This window comes from Scomber japonicus, chromosome 22, assembly GCF_027409825.1.
Source record: "Scomber japonicus isolate fScoJap1 chromosome 22, fScoJap1.pri, whole genome shotgun sequence".
Taxonomy (NCBI): Eukaryota; Metazoa; Chordata; class Actinopteri; order Scombriformes; family Scombridae; genus Scomber; species Scomber japonicus.
The window spans coordinates 4,131,887-4,151,525 of NC_070599.1; the positions used below are offsets into that span (position 1 = coordinate 4,131,887).

The 19,639-nt window shown below is 40.9% G+C and overlaps 1 protein-coding gene across 1 annotated transcript; it reads left to right on the forward strand.

The window, feature by feature from the left end:
* The first annotated feature begins 305 nt into the window (after positions 1-305).
* Positions 306-17,645, forward strand: pygmb (phosphorylase, glycogen, muscle b). The gene is made up of 20 exons (XM_053343861.1): positions 306-612; positions 3,509-3,610; positions 6,014-6,092; positions 6,223-6,326; positions 7,810-7,941; positions 8,047-8,158; positions 8,240-8,322; positions 8,564-8,707; positions 8,834-8,926; positions 10,004-10,150; positions 11,830-11,993; positions 12,228-12,342; positions 13,153-13,254; positions 13,352-13,499; positions 13,583-13,641; positions 14,251-14,392; positions 14,613-14,820; positions 14,948-15,082; positions 15,330-15,396; positions 16,355-17,645. Exons 1-20 carry the CDS (start codon positions 370-372, stop codon positions 16,502-16,504), a joined length of 2,529 nt encoding a protein of 842 aa, XP_053199836.1. The 5' UTR covers positions 306-369; the 3' UTR covers positions 16,505-17,645.
* Positions 17,646-19,639: the final 1,994 nt, after the last annotated feature.

Here is a 19,639-nt window from a genome sequence, read left to right on the forward strand (position 1 = left end):
GCGCTGTTGCCTTTAGCTATCAACTGTATTGTAAGCTTAAATATCTACTTTTTCGCATGAACTTATTTCCATTCATTCATGTGCCGTTCACGACATCATTTAACGCCAGCGCGCCTTGTGACCATAGCTTGTGACGCACTTTAAAATTCACCTCATTGAACGATACTGAGGGGAGTTTTATTTTGAAAGTGTAAACCGGAACCGCTTGTTTGCACTTGTTGCAGCGTGAGTACGTGACTTATAAAGAGGCTGGACTGTCACATCCTGACTGTGTGTGTGTGGGTGTGTGTCAGCTGGAGAGAGGAGAGGTGAAGCAGGTCTGGAGATATTTAGCTAAACGTTGACTTTCTAACACAGCAGCAGCTCAACATGGCCAAGCCGCTCACCGACCAGGACCGCAGGAAGCAGATCTCAGTGCGGGGACTGGCCGGGGTGGAGAACGTCTCGGACCTAAAAACTAATTTCAACCGGCATCTTCATTTCACCCTGGTGAAGGACCGGAATGTGGCCACCAAACGAGACTACTACTTCGCTCTGGCCAACACAGTGCGGGATCACTTGGTGGGCCGATGGATCCGGACGCAGCAGCATTACTATGAGAAAGATCCGAAAGTAAGCATCCGCTGTCCTCACGTACACACTGTGCTTGGAGGGGAGGCGGGGGGGCGGGGCTGTGCTGCAGTATCACAACTCTTGAGTGTGCGTGTGTGTGTGTGCGTGCGTGTGCGTGTGCTTTTCATATCCATCCATTTATAGACATGTTTTTGGTTGCTTTTGTCTGACGCGTCATTGTGCATTGAAACTAAGTTAGAGTGTGTGTGCGGCAGACCGTCCATACAGATGTGTGCCTGTGTGAGTGTGTGTGTGTGTGTGTGTGTCACATCTGTCTGTCCCCGTGCATAATCTGCAGCCATCATCTGATCCTGTGCGCGCCCTCGAGAAACGATGCGCGGCCTCAGTGCGTCAAATGTGCCCAACATTAGTGTTCTCCTGCTGCTGCTGCTGCTGCTGCATGTTACGTAACAGCATGTCGTGCCCTCCACTCCCCCCCCCCATACACTCTCTGTGCATCACAAAATGGCCACACTATTTTAAAAAAAATAAAATAAAGAAGCAGATTAAGCTGATCTGTATACTTTTAGATATAGTGAAGTACTTAAGCTCTAGGGGGGAAATTAAAGATGCCATCACCTGTATCATAAATGATACATATGCAGTGTATAAGGTTGCACTTCACCTCACAGTCTGCTGCACTGTGTGATGTGATGGGTGTCTGCCCTGTTGCGCAGCATAATGTTCACTGTTCAACACACTGGAAACTCTGCTGATCTGTTAAAATGTTCATTCAGTAATGTAAGATGAGCAAGTTTTATTATCTTGAGTTAAAGGGAGCATTCAGTCAGGAGCCTAAATGATAATTAAAAACCTGTTTTTCTTGCTGTAATCATTCCTCCTGTTCATACTGACCATTAGAAGATCTCTTCATAATGTACTTACAATGGAAGTGATGGAGGACTAAATCCACAGTCCTCCTTCTGTGGAAACATGGATTTAAAAGTAGATCTGAAGTTAATATGAAGCTTCAGCGTCCAAATGAGTCAAATCTTCATCTTCTATGTTTCAACATTTCAGTGTTTTTAGTAGCAAAGTCTTTTTGTTACTATACTTCCACCACAGCTCAACAGGAAACACTAAGGGGGAATTTGACTCTGGATTTAGTCCTCCATCACTTCCATTGAAAGCACATTTGAAGATCTTTTAATAGTCAGTAAGAACAGGAGGAATGATATATAGACACCTGACTGCTGGTTAACAAGCATTTGAAAAACTGAACCTTCTTTAAACATCTCTGCTCACAGTTGAAGTTGTAGCTTTTTGCAACACTGAGATTTATTTCCATTTGACTTGGAATATACACACATATTTTCTGACTGTCAGTGAATGTAAGCTGTTGGGGAGTGTTTCCTTTTAATAATATCAACAACCAGAGTTTAAAAGCTCTTAGGCTTTATAATGACTAAGCACTTATTATTAATACACCTGTGTATCTAGAGCCTTCTGTGAAGTGGACTCAGTGTAACTTTGGAGGAGGGGGGGCAGAACTGACCCTCCTCTCCTATTTATACTGACCGCTGCATGCCTTTGTGACTTCGGCACATACATTGTTTCCATGTGTTCTTCCTTTTATACAACCTTCTGACCTTTTATACTGCCATCCATCAGCTGCACGAACTGAAATGTCACATAGAAGAGTGTCAAGAGAGGCTGCCAAAATGTCAGAAAGAACATATCAGACACAGTGCGCTAGTTTCACATTTCCTCAGTTTGCATCTGGGCTCATCACTGTGTACATTCTCTGCAGAGGTCTGTGTTACCTTTCACACAGAGCTGTGGTTGTAACATGAGGCTGTGTTAGTGGTTTGATGTGACTTCTCTATAAAGTAAGAGGTAGTTGGAGACGCTGCCAGTAATAGCTCTGCTCTGTTGTCTCTGACAGCAGCTGTTGTTATCTACCACAGACAGTCACTTCCTTCACATGCACACTAATATTCAACTGTTATTCTCATTGGATGATATACTGACTTCAACACAGCTCATTTAAAAAGCATATACTGAATTAGGACATATTCCAAATGTAGCATTTTCCAATTAAGATATGGGATTTACAGATTTATTTATTTATTCAGGTTTTAGGAACATTCTTAGGACTTGTGTACAGTACATGCATCTCAGTTGGTGATTTGCCAACAGTTTGCAAAGCTAGGATTTAGATGCACGCCCAAAAGAAAATCTTACATTTCTGATTAGAAGAAGAAACACACCTTGGATAGCAACAGGTTTTTTGGACATGTGCAAATTCTCCAACGTCAACTTTTTCAAGAAGGTGGTTGAACAAATGAAAGAGTCTACTGCCAGTAGAAAACGTGGAAAAAAATCATATTTTGATTGTAAAATGCACGGCTGCATGTCAACACAAATATAAGTGGAATATTTGTTTTAATTGGTGATGTAAACAGCTTTAGGAATATTGTTGTTTTTGGAAACAGCAAAAACAGGAATGTAAAGTCGATGTTGCAGGACTTCCACCAAATGATTTATTAGTATTTTTGAAGCTTTACTGCAATAACTGGTCAAATTCATCAAGATGAGTATCAAAATTTTGGATTGAATTTGTCAGGTTTTGCATTTTTTGATATATAAATTATTGGAAGAACATATCAAGTGTTGGCAGCTTCATATAATTTTATATTTAAACATTATCTGTACCTTTTGTACACACTGAACTTATATTTTAAAAATATTTTTCTGCACACAAATGGAGCTTCAGAAGATTCTAAAACTGGATTATCTTATTTCACTCAAACTTCTTAATAGGTTGTACTCACATGTTGGCAATCATGCTTGTATATATTTCACTTAATATGTAAATGTATGTTGAAATAAATTATTAAATAAATAAATATTAGTAGGTTTGTGGATGACTGACAGCATGTTCTTCCTCCTGCAGCGTGTCTACTACCTCTCCCTGGAGTTCTACATGGGTCGCACTCTGCAGAACACCATGGTGAACCTGGCTTTGGAGAACGCCTGCGATGAAGCTACGTACCAGGTGAGGCAAAGAATCATGGGAAAGGAGCAGGACACAGTGACGATGTACAGCTGCTGAAGAGTTACATCATCACGGCTGAGTGCTGAGCGTAACCTAATGCAGCGTGTATTGTTGTATGCTACACATAGGGGCTTTAAAGGTACACTATGCAGGATATGTTGGTTGGTGGCCCCTCCTTCCTGTTCAGTCAACCAAATGATAACACTACAGAAACAAAAATACCTCACTTATTAGAACAAATTCACACACACAAGTAAAATACAATGTTATTAGGCCCTAAAAAGACAACTCACTATATAGAATCTGACCGATATAAGAAAATATGGCTGCCAAAAGAGGAGCGACTGTACCAACAGAGCAGCACTTCCTGAAACAGTGCCCAAAACTTAGTCCATGTAAAGTAAGAATAAATATGTGTTCTGAGTGTGACATACCACAGAAAAGTGTGTTGTTAACCACCCTGCCAAATTTGAATGATTAAAAAAATCACCACATATATGAAATTAGGCTTCAAAGTTGTGTAAAAATCAGCTTCTTTCTCTGCTCCCAAACGCTGTGGGAGTGCCCGCCAAGTTCGCTGAAACCCCGCCCCCTACCAAGTGTCAATCAAAGTCACCACCTCTACCTTTACTCAGCGGCTAGCTCGGCGGCTAACTCAGCTAACTGGCTAACTGTAGACTATAGTAGTAGTAGTGTGTGCTGAATGTATTTATACCTCTACAGCAGCAGGGGCGGGTTTATGATTTTCAGACCCGCCCACTAAATCCTGAACACAGAAATGTTGAAACACAGTTTGTGAAGTCTAGCTCCACAATTCAAATCTAAATGGTTGAAATGCTTTTTACACCTTTTTTAGAAATACATTTATGACCCATTTAATGTGTTTAGAAGAAAAGGTCTGAATTTACTTTACACGGTCTTTAAACATGTTATTCCCAAAATTCACCAACAGGCATCCATATTTTATTAACTCAGAAAATGAAAAACTAAACGTTACACTGCTGGTGTTGAAAGACAGTCGCATTCATGCATTCTCCCCCTGACATTATGGGTTTAAGGGTGGGGTGTGAAAAAGTACTTCAATTTCCTTATGAAGAAAAGACATGAATTCTGCTGTTGATGTTTCATACACTTTTCAAAGAGAGAGTGAGAAATGGTGGTTGAGAGAGCTAGAGTGAATGAAAAGAGTGAGTAATGCTGGCAAGATAAAAAAGCCATAAATCATATAAATAGACCATTTCCTGATTGTTTTACGGTGGCGTTGAACTAAAGCATAAATAAACACGATCACATCTCTGACATCAAGTTGCCGCATTGCTGGATTTTATGTGAATGCGGAGTCTTCAATTCTATGTGTGTGTGTGAGTAGCTCAGCCACGCCCTCGGTCAAGCACACTCACAGACCTGCTGCTCTTTATACATCCATGACGCAGAGACAGAGGTGCGAGACAGAAACAGAGATGCAACCTGGTGATGCAACACGATGAGTCCAGATGTCACACCCTGGCTGGGGGCTACAGACACCCCAAAAACACAAGAAAATAAAGGAAGAGGGCAGAGTCTCTGTATATACATACACCACCACACACTTCTAGTCATGATTGAGGGAGATTATTTTGTATTTTGAGTCTATACAAAATTCTGCATAGTGTACCTTTTTAAAGTAAATCTCATACAGTACAGTATGTTCTGTGCTCTCAGTGGAGAAAAGAGTTTTACCCAAAAAAGGGACAATTATGGTAACCAGCCAGACTGCTCACACATATATTGTCAATTTCATTTAAAACTCTAATTTCACAAAGCAGTGACATCATTGTTCTATAATTGGCTGGCATCATGACACTGCCAACCAGACAGCAGCCTGAGACAAGACAAGCAGGCAAACTGCCATGTGGCCCTCAAATGTATGGACTGGCTCTGTGACTGACCCTGTGTAACAATTTAGTGGAGTTATTTTAGTTTTTATTGTGCTCAGGGGGTTATATAATCCTAAATCTATTTGGGTGGGGGGATGGGAGGGGGGGGGGCAACAGTCTCCCCCACAGCCCTTTTTAAAGAGGTCAACCCAGTCATGCCTGAGACAATCAAATCAAGAGCAGTAATGTGTGTTCATGCAGAATATGAAGTGAATTTTAGGCGTGTCAATGACCATGGAAGGGACCAAGAGTAAAATTAGCTCCTATGAGATGAGGTGAAGACGTGTCCATGCAAGTTTATGATGATGAACTGGGTGCTCCTTGTTCCACTGCTAAAATAAACTGTCTGAAAAATGCCCCCTAGCCCCCCCCCCCCCTCCAAAAAACAATCATTCTGCTCAGCTTTAAGGCTCTACACTGCTGTATGATTCTTTGTTACTAATTATCAATGCACATATTTACAAGAGTACTCTGATGTGTCTTTCAGCTGGGTTTGGACATGGAGGATCTGCAGGACATCGAGGAGGATGCCGGCCTAGGCAACGGAGGGCTGGGGCGTCTGGCTGGTGAGCTCATGCCTTCTCCTGATTGGCCGCTGTCACAAAGTGATGTTTAGTGCTCTGGACAGTCTCGTCTCACCCCAGTCTTCACCCCTGCCTCCCTCCCTCCCTCCCAACCCTGTTTTTGTTTCCTTAGCTTGTTTCTTGGACTCCATGGCCTCTCTGGGTCTGGCTGCTTACGGCTACGGCATCCGCTATGAGTTTGGCATCTTCAATCAGAAAATAGTCGACGGCTGGCAGGTATATTGATCTGGTGGATTAGCTCCTTAGTTCTTCCTGATTTAATCTAGGCTGCTTTATATTCTCATTTCATAAACACAAGTCTAATATATCCCTTAGTTTCCCTACTGTGTATTGAATTCTTCACACAAATAAATGGTTAATTCCTCTGTGAGGCATTACCATGACTTTACAGATTTTAGCTTTCTGATCAGAGCTTTTTATTTTTATCAGTGAGTAAGCTTCACAGTCAACACCCTGAAATCTGAGCTCACTGTGTCCTTGCAGTGACAGTATGACCCTGCAAATGAGTTAAGTAGCCCGAGGCAGGAAGTGAAAGTGTCTCCACCCTTTGAGGATACAGTGCTAGAAATAGTTGGGCTTAATTTAACAGACAGGTGTTGGTCATGATGAGTTAAAAAGGCTTAAAAAGCTGACGGTGGAAGAAGCAGATATCCTGCACACAGCTGGTCACACCTGCAAAATGTGAATAAAAGTGACTGATTCTTTCTCAATAAATAGTATTTGGTGCACCTTTTACTTTAATTAGTACATACCAGTACATCATAATCATTTATAGAGTGCTGGGTTTATAGAAGCTGATTGTGGAACCACATCATACCATGGTGGAAATAAGTACAAAGTAATGCAGATGTATATGATTCTTTTGAATAACCACACATTTTATAAGGATTTTAAAGGGAATTCCACCTGTTTTCCACATCAGCGTGTGTTTCCAGGTGTTGGGTAGAATTACTGTATAAAGTATAAAAAGTAGTATAAAACATTTTGCATCTCCAGAGGCAACCGTGTGCAATCTGATAAAACTACTCATGGGTTAGGACTGAAGCATGACAAAGAGTGTAGCAGACACTGAGATGTACTACAGAGAAAGTTCAGAGTTCATCCACCGATAAACGAAATGAAAAGTGTGTTTGTGCTGAAAGTGATGTAGTATTTCAAAAAATCTCAACTGTTGCTAAACTTTACATAAACCCAACTGCCCCCCCCCCCCAAACTATTTATCCAGTTCTGCTGGAATTCACTCTGCACACATACATCCTCATCCTTTGTCACTGGGAACAAGTTAATTGACATTTTTGTGCTGGTTAAATCAGTTTGTAGTTTCTTCTGTAAAGGTCTTTGTAATGATCAGCATTACACTTGTTTGAATGTTGATTTTCTGGCAACACTAATTAGACTACTGACTTGTCAATCAAACAACAAAAGGAGTCGACCAGGTGGACCAGAGAGGATTGTGTGGATCTTTTGTACCGTGTGATGCAACACTGCCCAACTGGTTTACAACCCAGTGTCTGAACCAGGAAATGAAGATGAAATGTAATTTAAGAAAAAAAATGTCACTCGTCCAGCTTTCATGGACAATATTAGTGTTCCATGAGGGTGTAAATGCTGTTTCCTGCCTCACAACAATAACAGTCTGGATGAGATTCTGAACATTTGTTGATGTGAAAATGCTTCAATCACCTGTCATGTTCCACAGGTGGAAGAGGCTGATGACTGGCTGCGTTACGGTAACCCCTGGGAGAAGGCTCGCCCAGAGTACATGCGTCCAGTTCACTTCTACGGACGAGTGGAGCACACGGGTGAAGGAGTGAAATGGGTCGACACACAGGTCAATTGTCATATTTAAAGAGATCTGCACAAAAAGCTCTTACCAGGCTTTATCTCACAGATGACACTTCTTCAAGATCTGACATTTGTCTTTGTTGTGATCCAGGTGGTTCTGGCTCTTCCCTATGACACCCCAGTCCCCGGCTACAGAAACAACATCGTCAACACCATGAGACTGTGGTCCGCTAAAGCACCCTGTGAATTTAACCTCAAAGACTGTGAGTATTGTAATGTGAGTCATAAAAGCTAGAAAGGCCAGTGAAAAATCAGAGGTTTAACCATCAACTTTTGTCATACAGTTAATGTTGGTGGCTACATCCAAGCTGTGCTGGATAGAAACCTGGCTGAGAACATCTCCAGGGTTCTCTACCCTAATGACAACGTGAGTAGAACTTGGATTTAAAGCTGTGTGTACATATAATATACCTAACAACCCATCAATGTTGGTCTAACTTTTAATTAAAGGACAGTTTTCTTTTCCAACCCTAGCTCAACTCAAACCTCCAACAGCTCTGCTTTCAAGGGTGTTTCTAGAATTGAAATCATAATGTGCAGATACTTTATTATATTGGGGGAATGAGATGAAAGTTTGAACAGTTTTCCATATTGTCTCTGGACTTCAGTTCTTTGAAGGGAAGGAGCTGCGTCTGAAGCAGGAGTACTTCGTTGTCGCAGCCACACTTCAAGACATCATCCGTAGATTCAAGGCCTCCAAGTTTGGCTCCACAGAGTATGTGCGCTTGGATCTTTCTACACTGCCAGATAAGGTGAGAGATCCATAATGTCAAACTGTGACATATGTGACTTATTACAGCATATCAACCTCTAATCTGATTATTTTGTGCTGAGTCGTTTTTACCATCCTTATTCATTGGTCAATGGATGTTCTGCAGGTGGCCATCCAGCTGAATGACACCCACCCTGCTATGGCCATCCCTGAACTGATGAGGATCCTGGTGGACATGGAGAAAGTCACTTGGGAGATGGTATGTATCACTTCAGCAGTAGTCACACACTGACATCATCATGCTTAAAACAAAGTGGATCATCTGACTGTGACTTGGAGCATTCCCACGCTTAATTTAATCATCAGTTTGCATCATGAGCAGCTGCTTTAAGAGAAAAATAGGTTCACTGAAAACAAATGTTAAGGTGTAAGATTGCATACATGATAAGTTGAGAAGAGAAGTTTACTCCCAGTACAAGAGAGCATTGTAATAAGTCCAATCAATGAGCTTTAAAGGAAGGTTCCCAGTTTTTCCAGTGTGTCTTAAAACAGCAGCCCTCTTTCCTCTTTCCTCTTTCCTGTAATCATTCCTCTATAAAAGATCTCCTTCAAATGTGCTTTCAGTGTAAGTGATGGAAAATGCATGGAGAGTACTGAGAGCAAAAATGCATTTGGAAGTAGTTGTGAAGCTTCTATTCAGCTTCATCAGTGTGAGTTAGTCATATAAAGTGATCAAATTCTCTCTTAGTGTTTCCTGTTGAGCTCTGGTGGAAGTATAGTAACAAAAAGAGGGACTGATAAAATGCATGTAGCATAATAATAATAATGATAATAATTAGTTCATGATGTTAGCATTTCAAATTCTACCCTAACATACAGAGAAAAGGAGTCAATGTAATGCACAGAAAATTCTACCTTTTTATGTCACCAACACATCCACTGTCTATGGCAACAGTTAAAGCGATATATCTTGCTCTGTAAATGATGAAACGGTCTAGTTGACAGTGCTGTTAGTGAATTATTTGTGGGATGAAGTGATGACTGTACACTCCTATCACATAAACCTGAGTGCATTTAACTGCAGTGTGCTGTGGTCACCTGCAGTCCTGTCTCTTTGCATCTTTCAACACTGCAGTAACAATGACACAGCAGAATGACACATCAGAGTTGATCTCATTCACCGTGACAGATGTGAGCATAGAACTTGCTTGCTAATGTGAGATCATCATTTTCAAATTAAAAAAGCAGAGCTCATATTGGTGATCAGTTGTAGAGTATTTTGTTGGCTAATGTAATATCTTTGTAACCTTTCTGTCTGTGTCCTCACTGTGTCCAGGCCTGGGACATCGTGGTGCGTACCTGTGCCTACACCAACCACACCGTCCTGCCTGAAGCTCTGGAGCGCTGGCCCGTTGATCTCTTCCAAAACCTGCTGCCTCGTCACCTGGAGATCATCTATGAGATCAACAGGAGGCACCTGGAGGTACTAAAACGTTCTAAATGAAGCATGTATCTCTTAGCCTTCTCTATACAGACTTTAAAGAGCACTGGGTCAAGAGTCTGTGTCAGCAATATCAACTCAAATGAGGGGTATAACATTAATTTTGCCACATTATGTATCAGTGCCTTACTGTGCATTACTTTTTTTTAATTGCAGAGTGAGACATATTTATATTTAAAGTCTGTGTAAAGTAAGAATAAATATGTGTTCTGAGTTTGACATACGACAGAAAAGTGTGTTGTTAACCACCCTGCCAAATTTGAATGATTAAAAAAATCGCCAAATATATGAAATTAGACTTCAAAGTTGTCCCAGAAACATGGACGCTACGTCTGAGAGCTTTCTGCTGCTAACTTGGCTGCTAGCTCAGCGGCTAGCTCGGGGGCTAACTCGGCGGCTAACTCAGCTAACTGGCTAACTGTAGATTGTGGTAGTAGTAGTGTGTGCTGAATGTATTTATACCTCTACAGTAACAGGGGCGGGTTTATGCTAATTCACAAGTCTGAATTCACTTTACACAGTCTTTAAATGATTCTATTGTCTACAAGGGTAAAGTGAAGTTTGGTGATCCCTGAGATCAGGCACGTGCACACATAGGGCCCTAGGGGTGCTTGAGCCCCTGCCCTTTTTGCCTCGTATTAAAAAGTGCCCTCTGTGTGTGTGTGTGTTTGTTTGTTTTAAATAACATTTATAAATGCCTGTAGGGATGTAAAAAAAACTGTACCCATTTCTTGTAATACGGGGTTGTTGTGTGTGTTGAGCCTGCTGCTCCTCTGTCCTTTGCGGCTCCGCTCGGAGAGAGAGAGAGAGAGAGAGAGAGAGAGAGAGAGAGAGAGAGAGAGAGAGAGAGAGAGAGAGAGAGAGAGAGAGAGAGAGAGAGAGAGAGAGAGAGAGAGAGAGAGAGAGAGAGAGAGAGAGAGAGAGAGAGAGAGAGAGAGGAGAGAGAGAGAGAGAGAGAGAGAGAGAGAGAGAGAGAGAGAGAGAGAGAGAGAGAGAGAGAGAGAGAGAGAGAGAGAGAGAGAAGCAACTTGAACCTGTGAGTTATGGTCTAACTAGTCTCCGTCCACTTATTCAACGTGCTTAAATATAGGTAATATTTCAGAAAATGTGTCAATGTGTCAGATCACGGCGCATCATTCACACAGAGCAGATCGTGCGGGACAGGAAATCGTGTGCAAAATACAAAATAAAACACTGGGTTAATTTTCAAAATAAAATGCACCGTGATTACGGCGGATCATATTTCCCTCACTACAGGTCCGAGGTTTAGATAAAGTTTATTGTGACTTTGCTACTACTGTGTGGGCTAACAAAATAATAATAATAACAATAATAATAATAATAATAATAATAATAATATAGTAATTTCAGAATTCTGGGGATATAAGCTGTATTATTACTCATGTTGTAATCATTTGTTGACACAAAAGAAATGGCAATTTCATATCACTTTCACCTACAGGACACACAGCTAAGTAGTTAGCTTTCTATTAGCACTTTATTTTTTAATTTTACATTAATTTCCATATTGTGTAAAGGGACCGGAAAATTTTTTTGGCACGCACATGCTGCCCTTTTCTGACTTTGAGCCCCTGCCTCTCTATAATCATGTGCACGTCCCTGCCTGAGATCCACTCATGTCTCCTTCCTCCCCTCTCCAGCGCATCAGCAAGCTTTACCCAGGGGACATGGACCGCATGCGCCGTATGTCCCTGATTGAAGAGGGCGACGTCAAGAAAATCAACATGGCTCACCTGTGCATTGTGGGATCTCATGCTGTCAACGGAGTGGCCCGCATCCACTCTGAAATCATCAAAGACACAGTGTAGGGAACCCAGCTCACCCTCATCTCCTCTCCTGCTTGTGTGTGTGTGTGTGTGTGTGCGCGCCAGTATAACAGAACTGTAACACAGCCTCGAGCCATATCAATATTTTATATTGTTGATGTTGAACTGTTGTCAGCTTTTTAAAGAGCAAAGCTACAATACAGTGCAATCATTTCACATTGGACTAAATGTTGTGGAGTATTGTGATATTCAGATGTTAAATCTTCCTCTAGGTTCAAGGATTTCTACGAGATGGACCCAGACAAGTTCCAGAACAAGACCAACGGCATCACGCCCAGACGCTGGCTGGTCATGTGCAACCCAGGCCTGGCTGAGGTCATCGCAGAGGTGTGTTTGTTGTAAAAACAGAGTTATTTCCAGAGCCCAGGGCTCAGCAAATGAAAGTTACATTGATTTTCTGCATTGGAGCACTTCCAAATCTTGAGTGGATATGAAACACTGCTGGTGGTTCTTTGATAAAGTCAAAGCTATAAGCCTGAGTACAGAAAGAGAATTCCCAAGTAGCATTTCAAGAAACCTCTAATCACTAAACCAAAAGCTGTAACAACGTAGAGTCTATCTGCTCCGTGTTTTGGTTTTTACAGCCTGTAATTTGACTGTTTTGGTTCATTCTCTCAGCTGTCCTTGACCATGATGTTGTTTTCAGTGAAACAGCTCAAATAAACCCACTGCATGACACGTTTTTAGCACCAAACAGCAGGACATTCACAGTTAGAGACTATCTGGTGAATGTAGGGGAGCATTTAGCAGCTAAAAAGACAGATATTCTTCTCAGGAGTTGATGGAAATCAGTTTTTAATTCCAAAGAAATGTTAGTATTTTGCTACAGTTCTTCAGATTTTGTCCCTGGTATTGTCGTATTTATCTGCCATGCTGACCTGATGGAAAAAGAACATGATTACTTAGAAACAAAGTTAAAGTGATTGAAACTGGCAGTCATAATGTACATCTATAATATTGTTAAATGATCAAGTAGACTCCTTTGTTTGTATATCAGGGTCTATTGAGGAGATCATTAGAACACGAGTTGAAATAGGAATTAACAATGGGGAGACAGATACACTGTTTTAACTAACATGCTTCTGATGTGTTAACTAGAATAAGAGAATGAGCTTCTCTTACATGTTTTATTCTCAGAGGATTGGTGAGGACTACATCCGTGACCTGGACCAGCTGAAGAAGCTTCTGGACTTCGTGAACGATGACTCCTTCATCAGGGATGTTGCCAAAATCAAACAAGTGAGATCTTAAAATACTTCAAGAAACATGAGTATTTTCTTCTGCTGCTTTTGTCTGTTTTGTAATCACATTTCTCTGTGTGGCTGCCACTTTTAAGGAGAACAAGATGAAGTTTGCCGCCTACCTTGAGGAGCAGTACAAGGTCAAGATCAACCCCAACTCCATGTTTGATGTCCACGTGAAGAGGATCCACGAGTACAAGAGGCAGCTGCTCAACTGCCTGCACATCATCACGCTGTACAACCGTGAGTGTTGCTTTTATTACTACCTAACAACAAAACAAGTGTGACTCCCAGAGAAGAAACTTATCCATTTGTTTCTTTCTCAGGTATTAAGAAGGAGCCCAACAAGGCATGGACCCCCAGGACAATCATGATTGGAGGAAAGGTGACTGACATTTAAAGCATTACATCATAATTCTGATGGAATGGACATCCGCTTCATGTGTGTCTTTGTAGGTCCAGAACGTTAGCCTAGCTTAGCTCAAAGACTGAAAGCAGGGGAAACTATTAGCTGTTAGCTTAGCGCCATCAACTTCCACCAAATCTTACTAAAACATTATATCAATATCAATGATGCAGCTTTATATTTTTCTCAGGAGTTGATGTTTATCAGTTTAAACTTCAGTCAGTACAGGAAGTCTTTGTTTAATTGCCTTAAATATTGCTTATTATTTTACCAATTTTGATTTCACTAATAATAATCATTAGTGCTCATTTACCAATTGCCTAATTCCAATTTACTCTCAATGTGATGATTTTAGTTATCCAGTGCTCGTCACAGCAATGTTTGTAGAATTAAATCTCCCACCTCTTGCTTTATTTGAGTGAACTAGAAGTGAGGAGCTTCCCTTCTGTCACAGATTATCCCATTTAAAATGCTCCACTCATATATAACTGTAGGTGGAGTTCAGAGTATACTTAAATGAGCATGTTTTTTAACCCTAACTCTAACCCTGACCCTTGTTGCTCATCATCATGTCTCCTCTGTCTCCAGGCGGCTCCAGGTTACCACACCGCCAAGATGATCATCAAGCTGATCACATCAATTGGAGACATTGTCAATAAGGACCTTGTGGTGGGAGATCGCCTCAAAGTCATCTTCCTCGAGAACTATCGTGTCACCCTGGCTGAGAAAGGTAATGGATGCTGTTCTTCTTATTCAACAAGTCTTTTATGTGCAGGATTCAGGGCAGTGACAGGGCTGGCTGTGGAACCTCAATACATTTAAAATGTGGTACATCCTAAAGGTTGGCATCAAATATCTAGTTAGATGAATAATCATGTTGTATATTCTTGATCATAGTACATATATACTGGATTGATACTGATATCTTTCCACCTGTCTCCTGTTTGCAGTCATCCCAGCAGCAGACCTTTCGGAGCAGATCTCCACCGCAGGCACTGAGGCCTCTGGTACCGGAAACATGAAGTTCATGCTGAATGGGGCCCTCACCATTGGCACCATGGATGGAGCCAACGTGGAAATGGCAGAGGAGGCTGGAGAGGAGAACCTCTTCATCTTCGGCATGAGGGTGCCCGATGTGGAGGCTATGGACAAGAAGGGGTGAGCTTGGATTGGTATTAAACAAACACATGAGATGACTTGGACATCTAAGACTAAGACTAAGCTCAACTGGACAATAGAGGTGTTCAACAGTAATAAAGACTGATTGATTGTCTTTTGTCCTCAGCTATGACGCTGTGCCGTACTACAACCGTATCCCTGAGCTGAAGCAGGCCATGGATCAGATATCTGGAGGATTCTTCAGCCCCGGCCAACCCGACCTCTTCAAAGACCTCGTCAACATGCTGATGCACCACGACAGGTTGGAGCACACTTCTGCTGACACTGAGGACTCTGAGGACTCAGCACTTTTATTTCCATAGCCATGCAGTGCCATAAATGCATCAGTTCCAGTCACTGTCCTATGTGCTGTAAATGAAATGTTTGTGCTGTAAATCAACTCATTATCAGCATACATTGCATACTTAGTAATTTGTCTTGTTAATTTGGATCGTAGTATTGTCACAATGCCTCATCTCATCCATATTAACTGTGTGTCTGTGCTGCAGGTTCAAGGTATTTGCGGACTATGAAGCGTACATCAAATGTCAAGACAAAGTCAGCGCACTCTATAAGGTTAGTATGTCAGTAAGAAAACGTCACCTTCAGTCTGTCATGTATTCTAATATAGTGTGATGACTCTGACATCCTGAATTCTTTATTTTGACCTCAGCTTTGATTAGTCTCACAGCTCTCTGACAGTTTCATACATATTTTATGTACAAAATTCTTCTGTACTTTTTTGCTTCCATATTATATATTAGATGGATGATGCTATATTGTACTTTACTGTCCTATACTATATGCTATACATTACTGTACTATATTATAGTGTACTGTGCTATACTGTATTTTACAATCACATACTGTACTATGCTGTATTATACACTGTACTAGATACTGTACTGTGCTATACTGTATTATACAATATAACATGATGCAATTCTAGTCCATAATATATGTGTATACAGTATATAATTGATACTGTATTCTATTATACTGTATTGTGCTTTACTATATTTTAAAATATACTGTACTATACTTTATCAGACCATACTATATTATGTACTGTTGTATATGATACAGTACTGTGCTATACTATATTATACAATATCACATGATACTATACTGTACTACTGTATGATATAATATAACAAGATACTGTACTATATCATACATACTGTACTATATAACACTAAATTGTTCTGCACTGAACTATGCTAATATTATATTATTAGTGCAATTATATTATGATGTACAATATGATACTGCTAAGAATATTCTTATATTATAGTTTTAGTATTATCATACTATGCTGTACCATATTGCACTATACCTCATGGTCCTGCTCTATACTATACTATACTATACTATACTATACTATACTATACGAAATTATACAAAACTATACTATACTGTATAATATGTCTATATTGTACAGATAGTATATGCTATATTATACTCATTTGTACTAGATTCATGTGTATTGCAACAACCCACTGTGCTCTTACCCCTCATGTCTATGTATTAACAGAACCCTAAAGAGTGGACCAAGATGGTGATCCATAACATCGCCGGCTGTGGCAAATTCTCCAGTGACCGCACCATTTCCCAGTATGCTAGGGAGATCTGGGGGATGGAGCCCAGTCTGGAGAAGATCCCTGCTCCTGATGATCCCCGCTAAACCACATCTGCCTCCTGCACTTTAATGTAGCTCACCATGTGGTCCCAACACAAGAGATAAACCCCTGTAGCACTGTGTACTGTGGCATTATTTCATTAGATTATTGATCCTTATAAAACCCTTATTACTTCCAGTTCATCATGCATTAATAATTATTGAAATGGGCTTGTTCACAATCTGTATTTGTTTTCCCTCTGTGCACCAGCAATGCATATCCTATTCTCACTGTTGGGTGAAAACGTTGTATCTCTGGGTCAGCCTTACACGAGTTTAGGAACTGCCAAACCTCAACCTCTTTCAGTTGTAGTGAAAACATTACATGCATTTTGTCATAGTCAGCACAAACCTTTAATTTGCCTCACTGCTTTACTCTGAACTATGTTTGGGGTCCAAACATCAGTCAAAATTTGGGATTTTTTTTTGTGCTACAGTTTTCACATGACAGTGACACAATTCTACCTACATTCCCCTTCTCCTTCTGAGCCCTTGTGGCTCTTAAACCCAGCAAAAATGCCAGAAACCTCAGCACTGTTATGGTACCAAACCAACCAGGTCTTCCATAGAAGAAAGAAGGAACATGTAGCGGTTCATGTGCACCACAGCCTCATATCAGCACTGTGACCCGGATGGTGTTGGAAGGAAGCCAAGTCTCCATAATCACAGCAGATTACCATGCACATTACTATTTCAGTCTTGACTGCTCTCAGTGTTTTAATGGTGTTTGCTGAATGTATCCGTGTGTGTATTATCATTAATGGTCCGGGGAGCCCTAAAAATGCAGCTGTATTGACCCATCAGTTTACCTGTGATCTCCCCAGCATGTTTGTGTCTGTCTCATATTGCTGTTCTGTTCCTCAAAGTGGCCTGTGTTAGACTATAACAAAGCCTTCTCTGCCTATAAACCTAAGTGACTAAAGATGTGTGTATTCTGTGTTGTAGTTGTGTGTTTAACATAGAGTCCATGACACTGTGGCTATCAGCTCGATTGAAGTACTGTAACAACACGCTGTCCTGCTTCAGCTACTGCATATGACTGTCTGACTGCTGTGGTGCTGCAGAAAGAACTGTACTCAACACTAAAGCTAACATGTTCACTGTCAGTCAGTGCTTTTCCTTTTTATTCAATAAATGACAAAAATACAAAAACAGTCGACACATGTCACTTCACTTGTGCTGAAGTAGCAACACACACACAGTAGTGAAGTCAGTGACTCAACAGAACATTCAGGAACACTGGGTGTCAAAGTCCCCCTTGTGGTTTAGTGATGTAAACATTCTACTTATCCACCAATACCTTCTTCTCAGAGCAGAGGAGGGCATCTACACTTAACCTTTTCTTCTAAACACATTAAATAGGTCATAAATGTATTTCTAAAAAAGGTGTAAAAAGCATTTCAACCATTTAGATTTGAATTGTGGAGCTAGGCTTCACAAACTGTGTTTCAACATTTCTGTGTTCAGGATTTAGTGGGCGGGTCTGAAAATCACCTGCTTTACGTGATTGGCATAAACCCGCCCCTGCTGCTGTAGCGGTATAAATAGCCTACATTCAGCACTAGATGTGGACATTTAGTCCCGCCCACATGTTATTGTGATTGGTTGTCGGGTCTAAGGGTAGCTTGTGATTGGTTGTCAGGTCTAAAGGTCGCGATTGGTAGCCGTCTGCAGCCTGCAGAAAGGGGCGAGAGTAAAGGTGGACCTTTATTCCCACACACATGTGATTGTGATTGGTTGGCGGGTCTAAAGGTCACTTGTGATTGGTGAAAGAGCATTTCAAACTGTGTTTCAAAATTTCTGTGTTCAGGATTTAGTGGGCGTGTCTGAAAATGACCGTTGATTGGCATAAACCCGCCCCTGCTGCTGTAGAGGTATAAATACATTGAGTTAGCCGCTGAGTTAGCCGCTGAGCTAGCTGCTGAGCGTCAATGTTTCTGGTAGAGGTGGTGACTTTGATTGACAGGTGACAATTGGTAGGGGGCGAGGTTTCAACAGTTTCAACCCGGTGGCCAAGCCCATAACGTTTGGGCGTAGAGCGACAGAGGCTGATTTTTACCAGATTTTTACACAACTTTGAACAAGTGTACCGTCTGCAGCATAGACATATATACGTATGTCTATGGTCTGCAGCCTGCAGAAAGGGGTGGAACTAGAGGTGGCCCTTTAGTCCCGCCCACATGTTATTATGATTGGCTGGCGGGTCTAAAGGTCGCTTATGATTGGTGAAAGACATGGGCCTTGCAGATCCCCGAGGCTGTCGGGCTCGGAGCCTCCAAGTCCGGCCAGAGGGAATGAAGTTTACCTGTCGGATCAATGTTCCTTAGCACTCATTTTTCTGATTATCTGCAACTCAAGTGTGCAATATACAAATTATCTGACATTAGCTGTGCAGTGTATTATGTTTTTACAAATTATATTATATATATAACCACTTTACTGCAGGATGTACTTACTGGAAGTGAATATATTACATTTAAATATTCAGATTTATAGTCAGTACAGAGATACATTATACACTATATACACTATTTTTAATCTTTATACCTATACTTATATTACTGTAAGAATTTTATTTATATATATATATATAATACATAAATATAAAATAAGATATGTGTATATAATATATATGTATATATAATCTGCTGCAGATTTATGATCATGTGTTACAAAGACTTTGTTTACTGACTTTAGTTGAGTGTAGAATTTTAGAGCAGCACAAGTGCACTATTGAATGTATAGTAATGACTCTTATTTGTCTGGGAGATGAATTATATGGTGGACAGGCTGGAGAAAAACAAACAAGCAATAATAGATTTGAACAGGTCAAAGATGAGCACAGTTCATAGTATATTTGTGTCTCACAATCACAATCGCCCACATCTCAAGCGACCAATCATAATCAACCTTTGACCCCACCCACGAGCAATTACTAGCTAGCAATCACAATCGCCCACATTTGACTTTGAACCAATCACATAACATGGGGGCGGGACTAAAGGTCCACATTTAGCCCCACTGCTTTCTGCAGGCTGCAGACAGTATGCTTCACTTTGAAGCCTAATTTCATATATTTGGCAGGGTGGTTAACAACACACTTTTCTGTGGTATGTCAAACTCAGAACACATATTTATTCT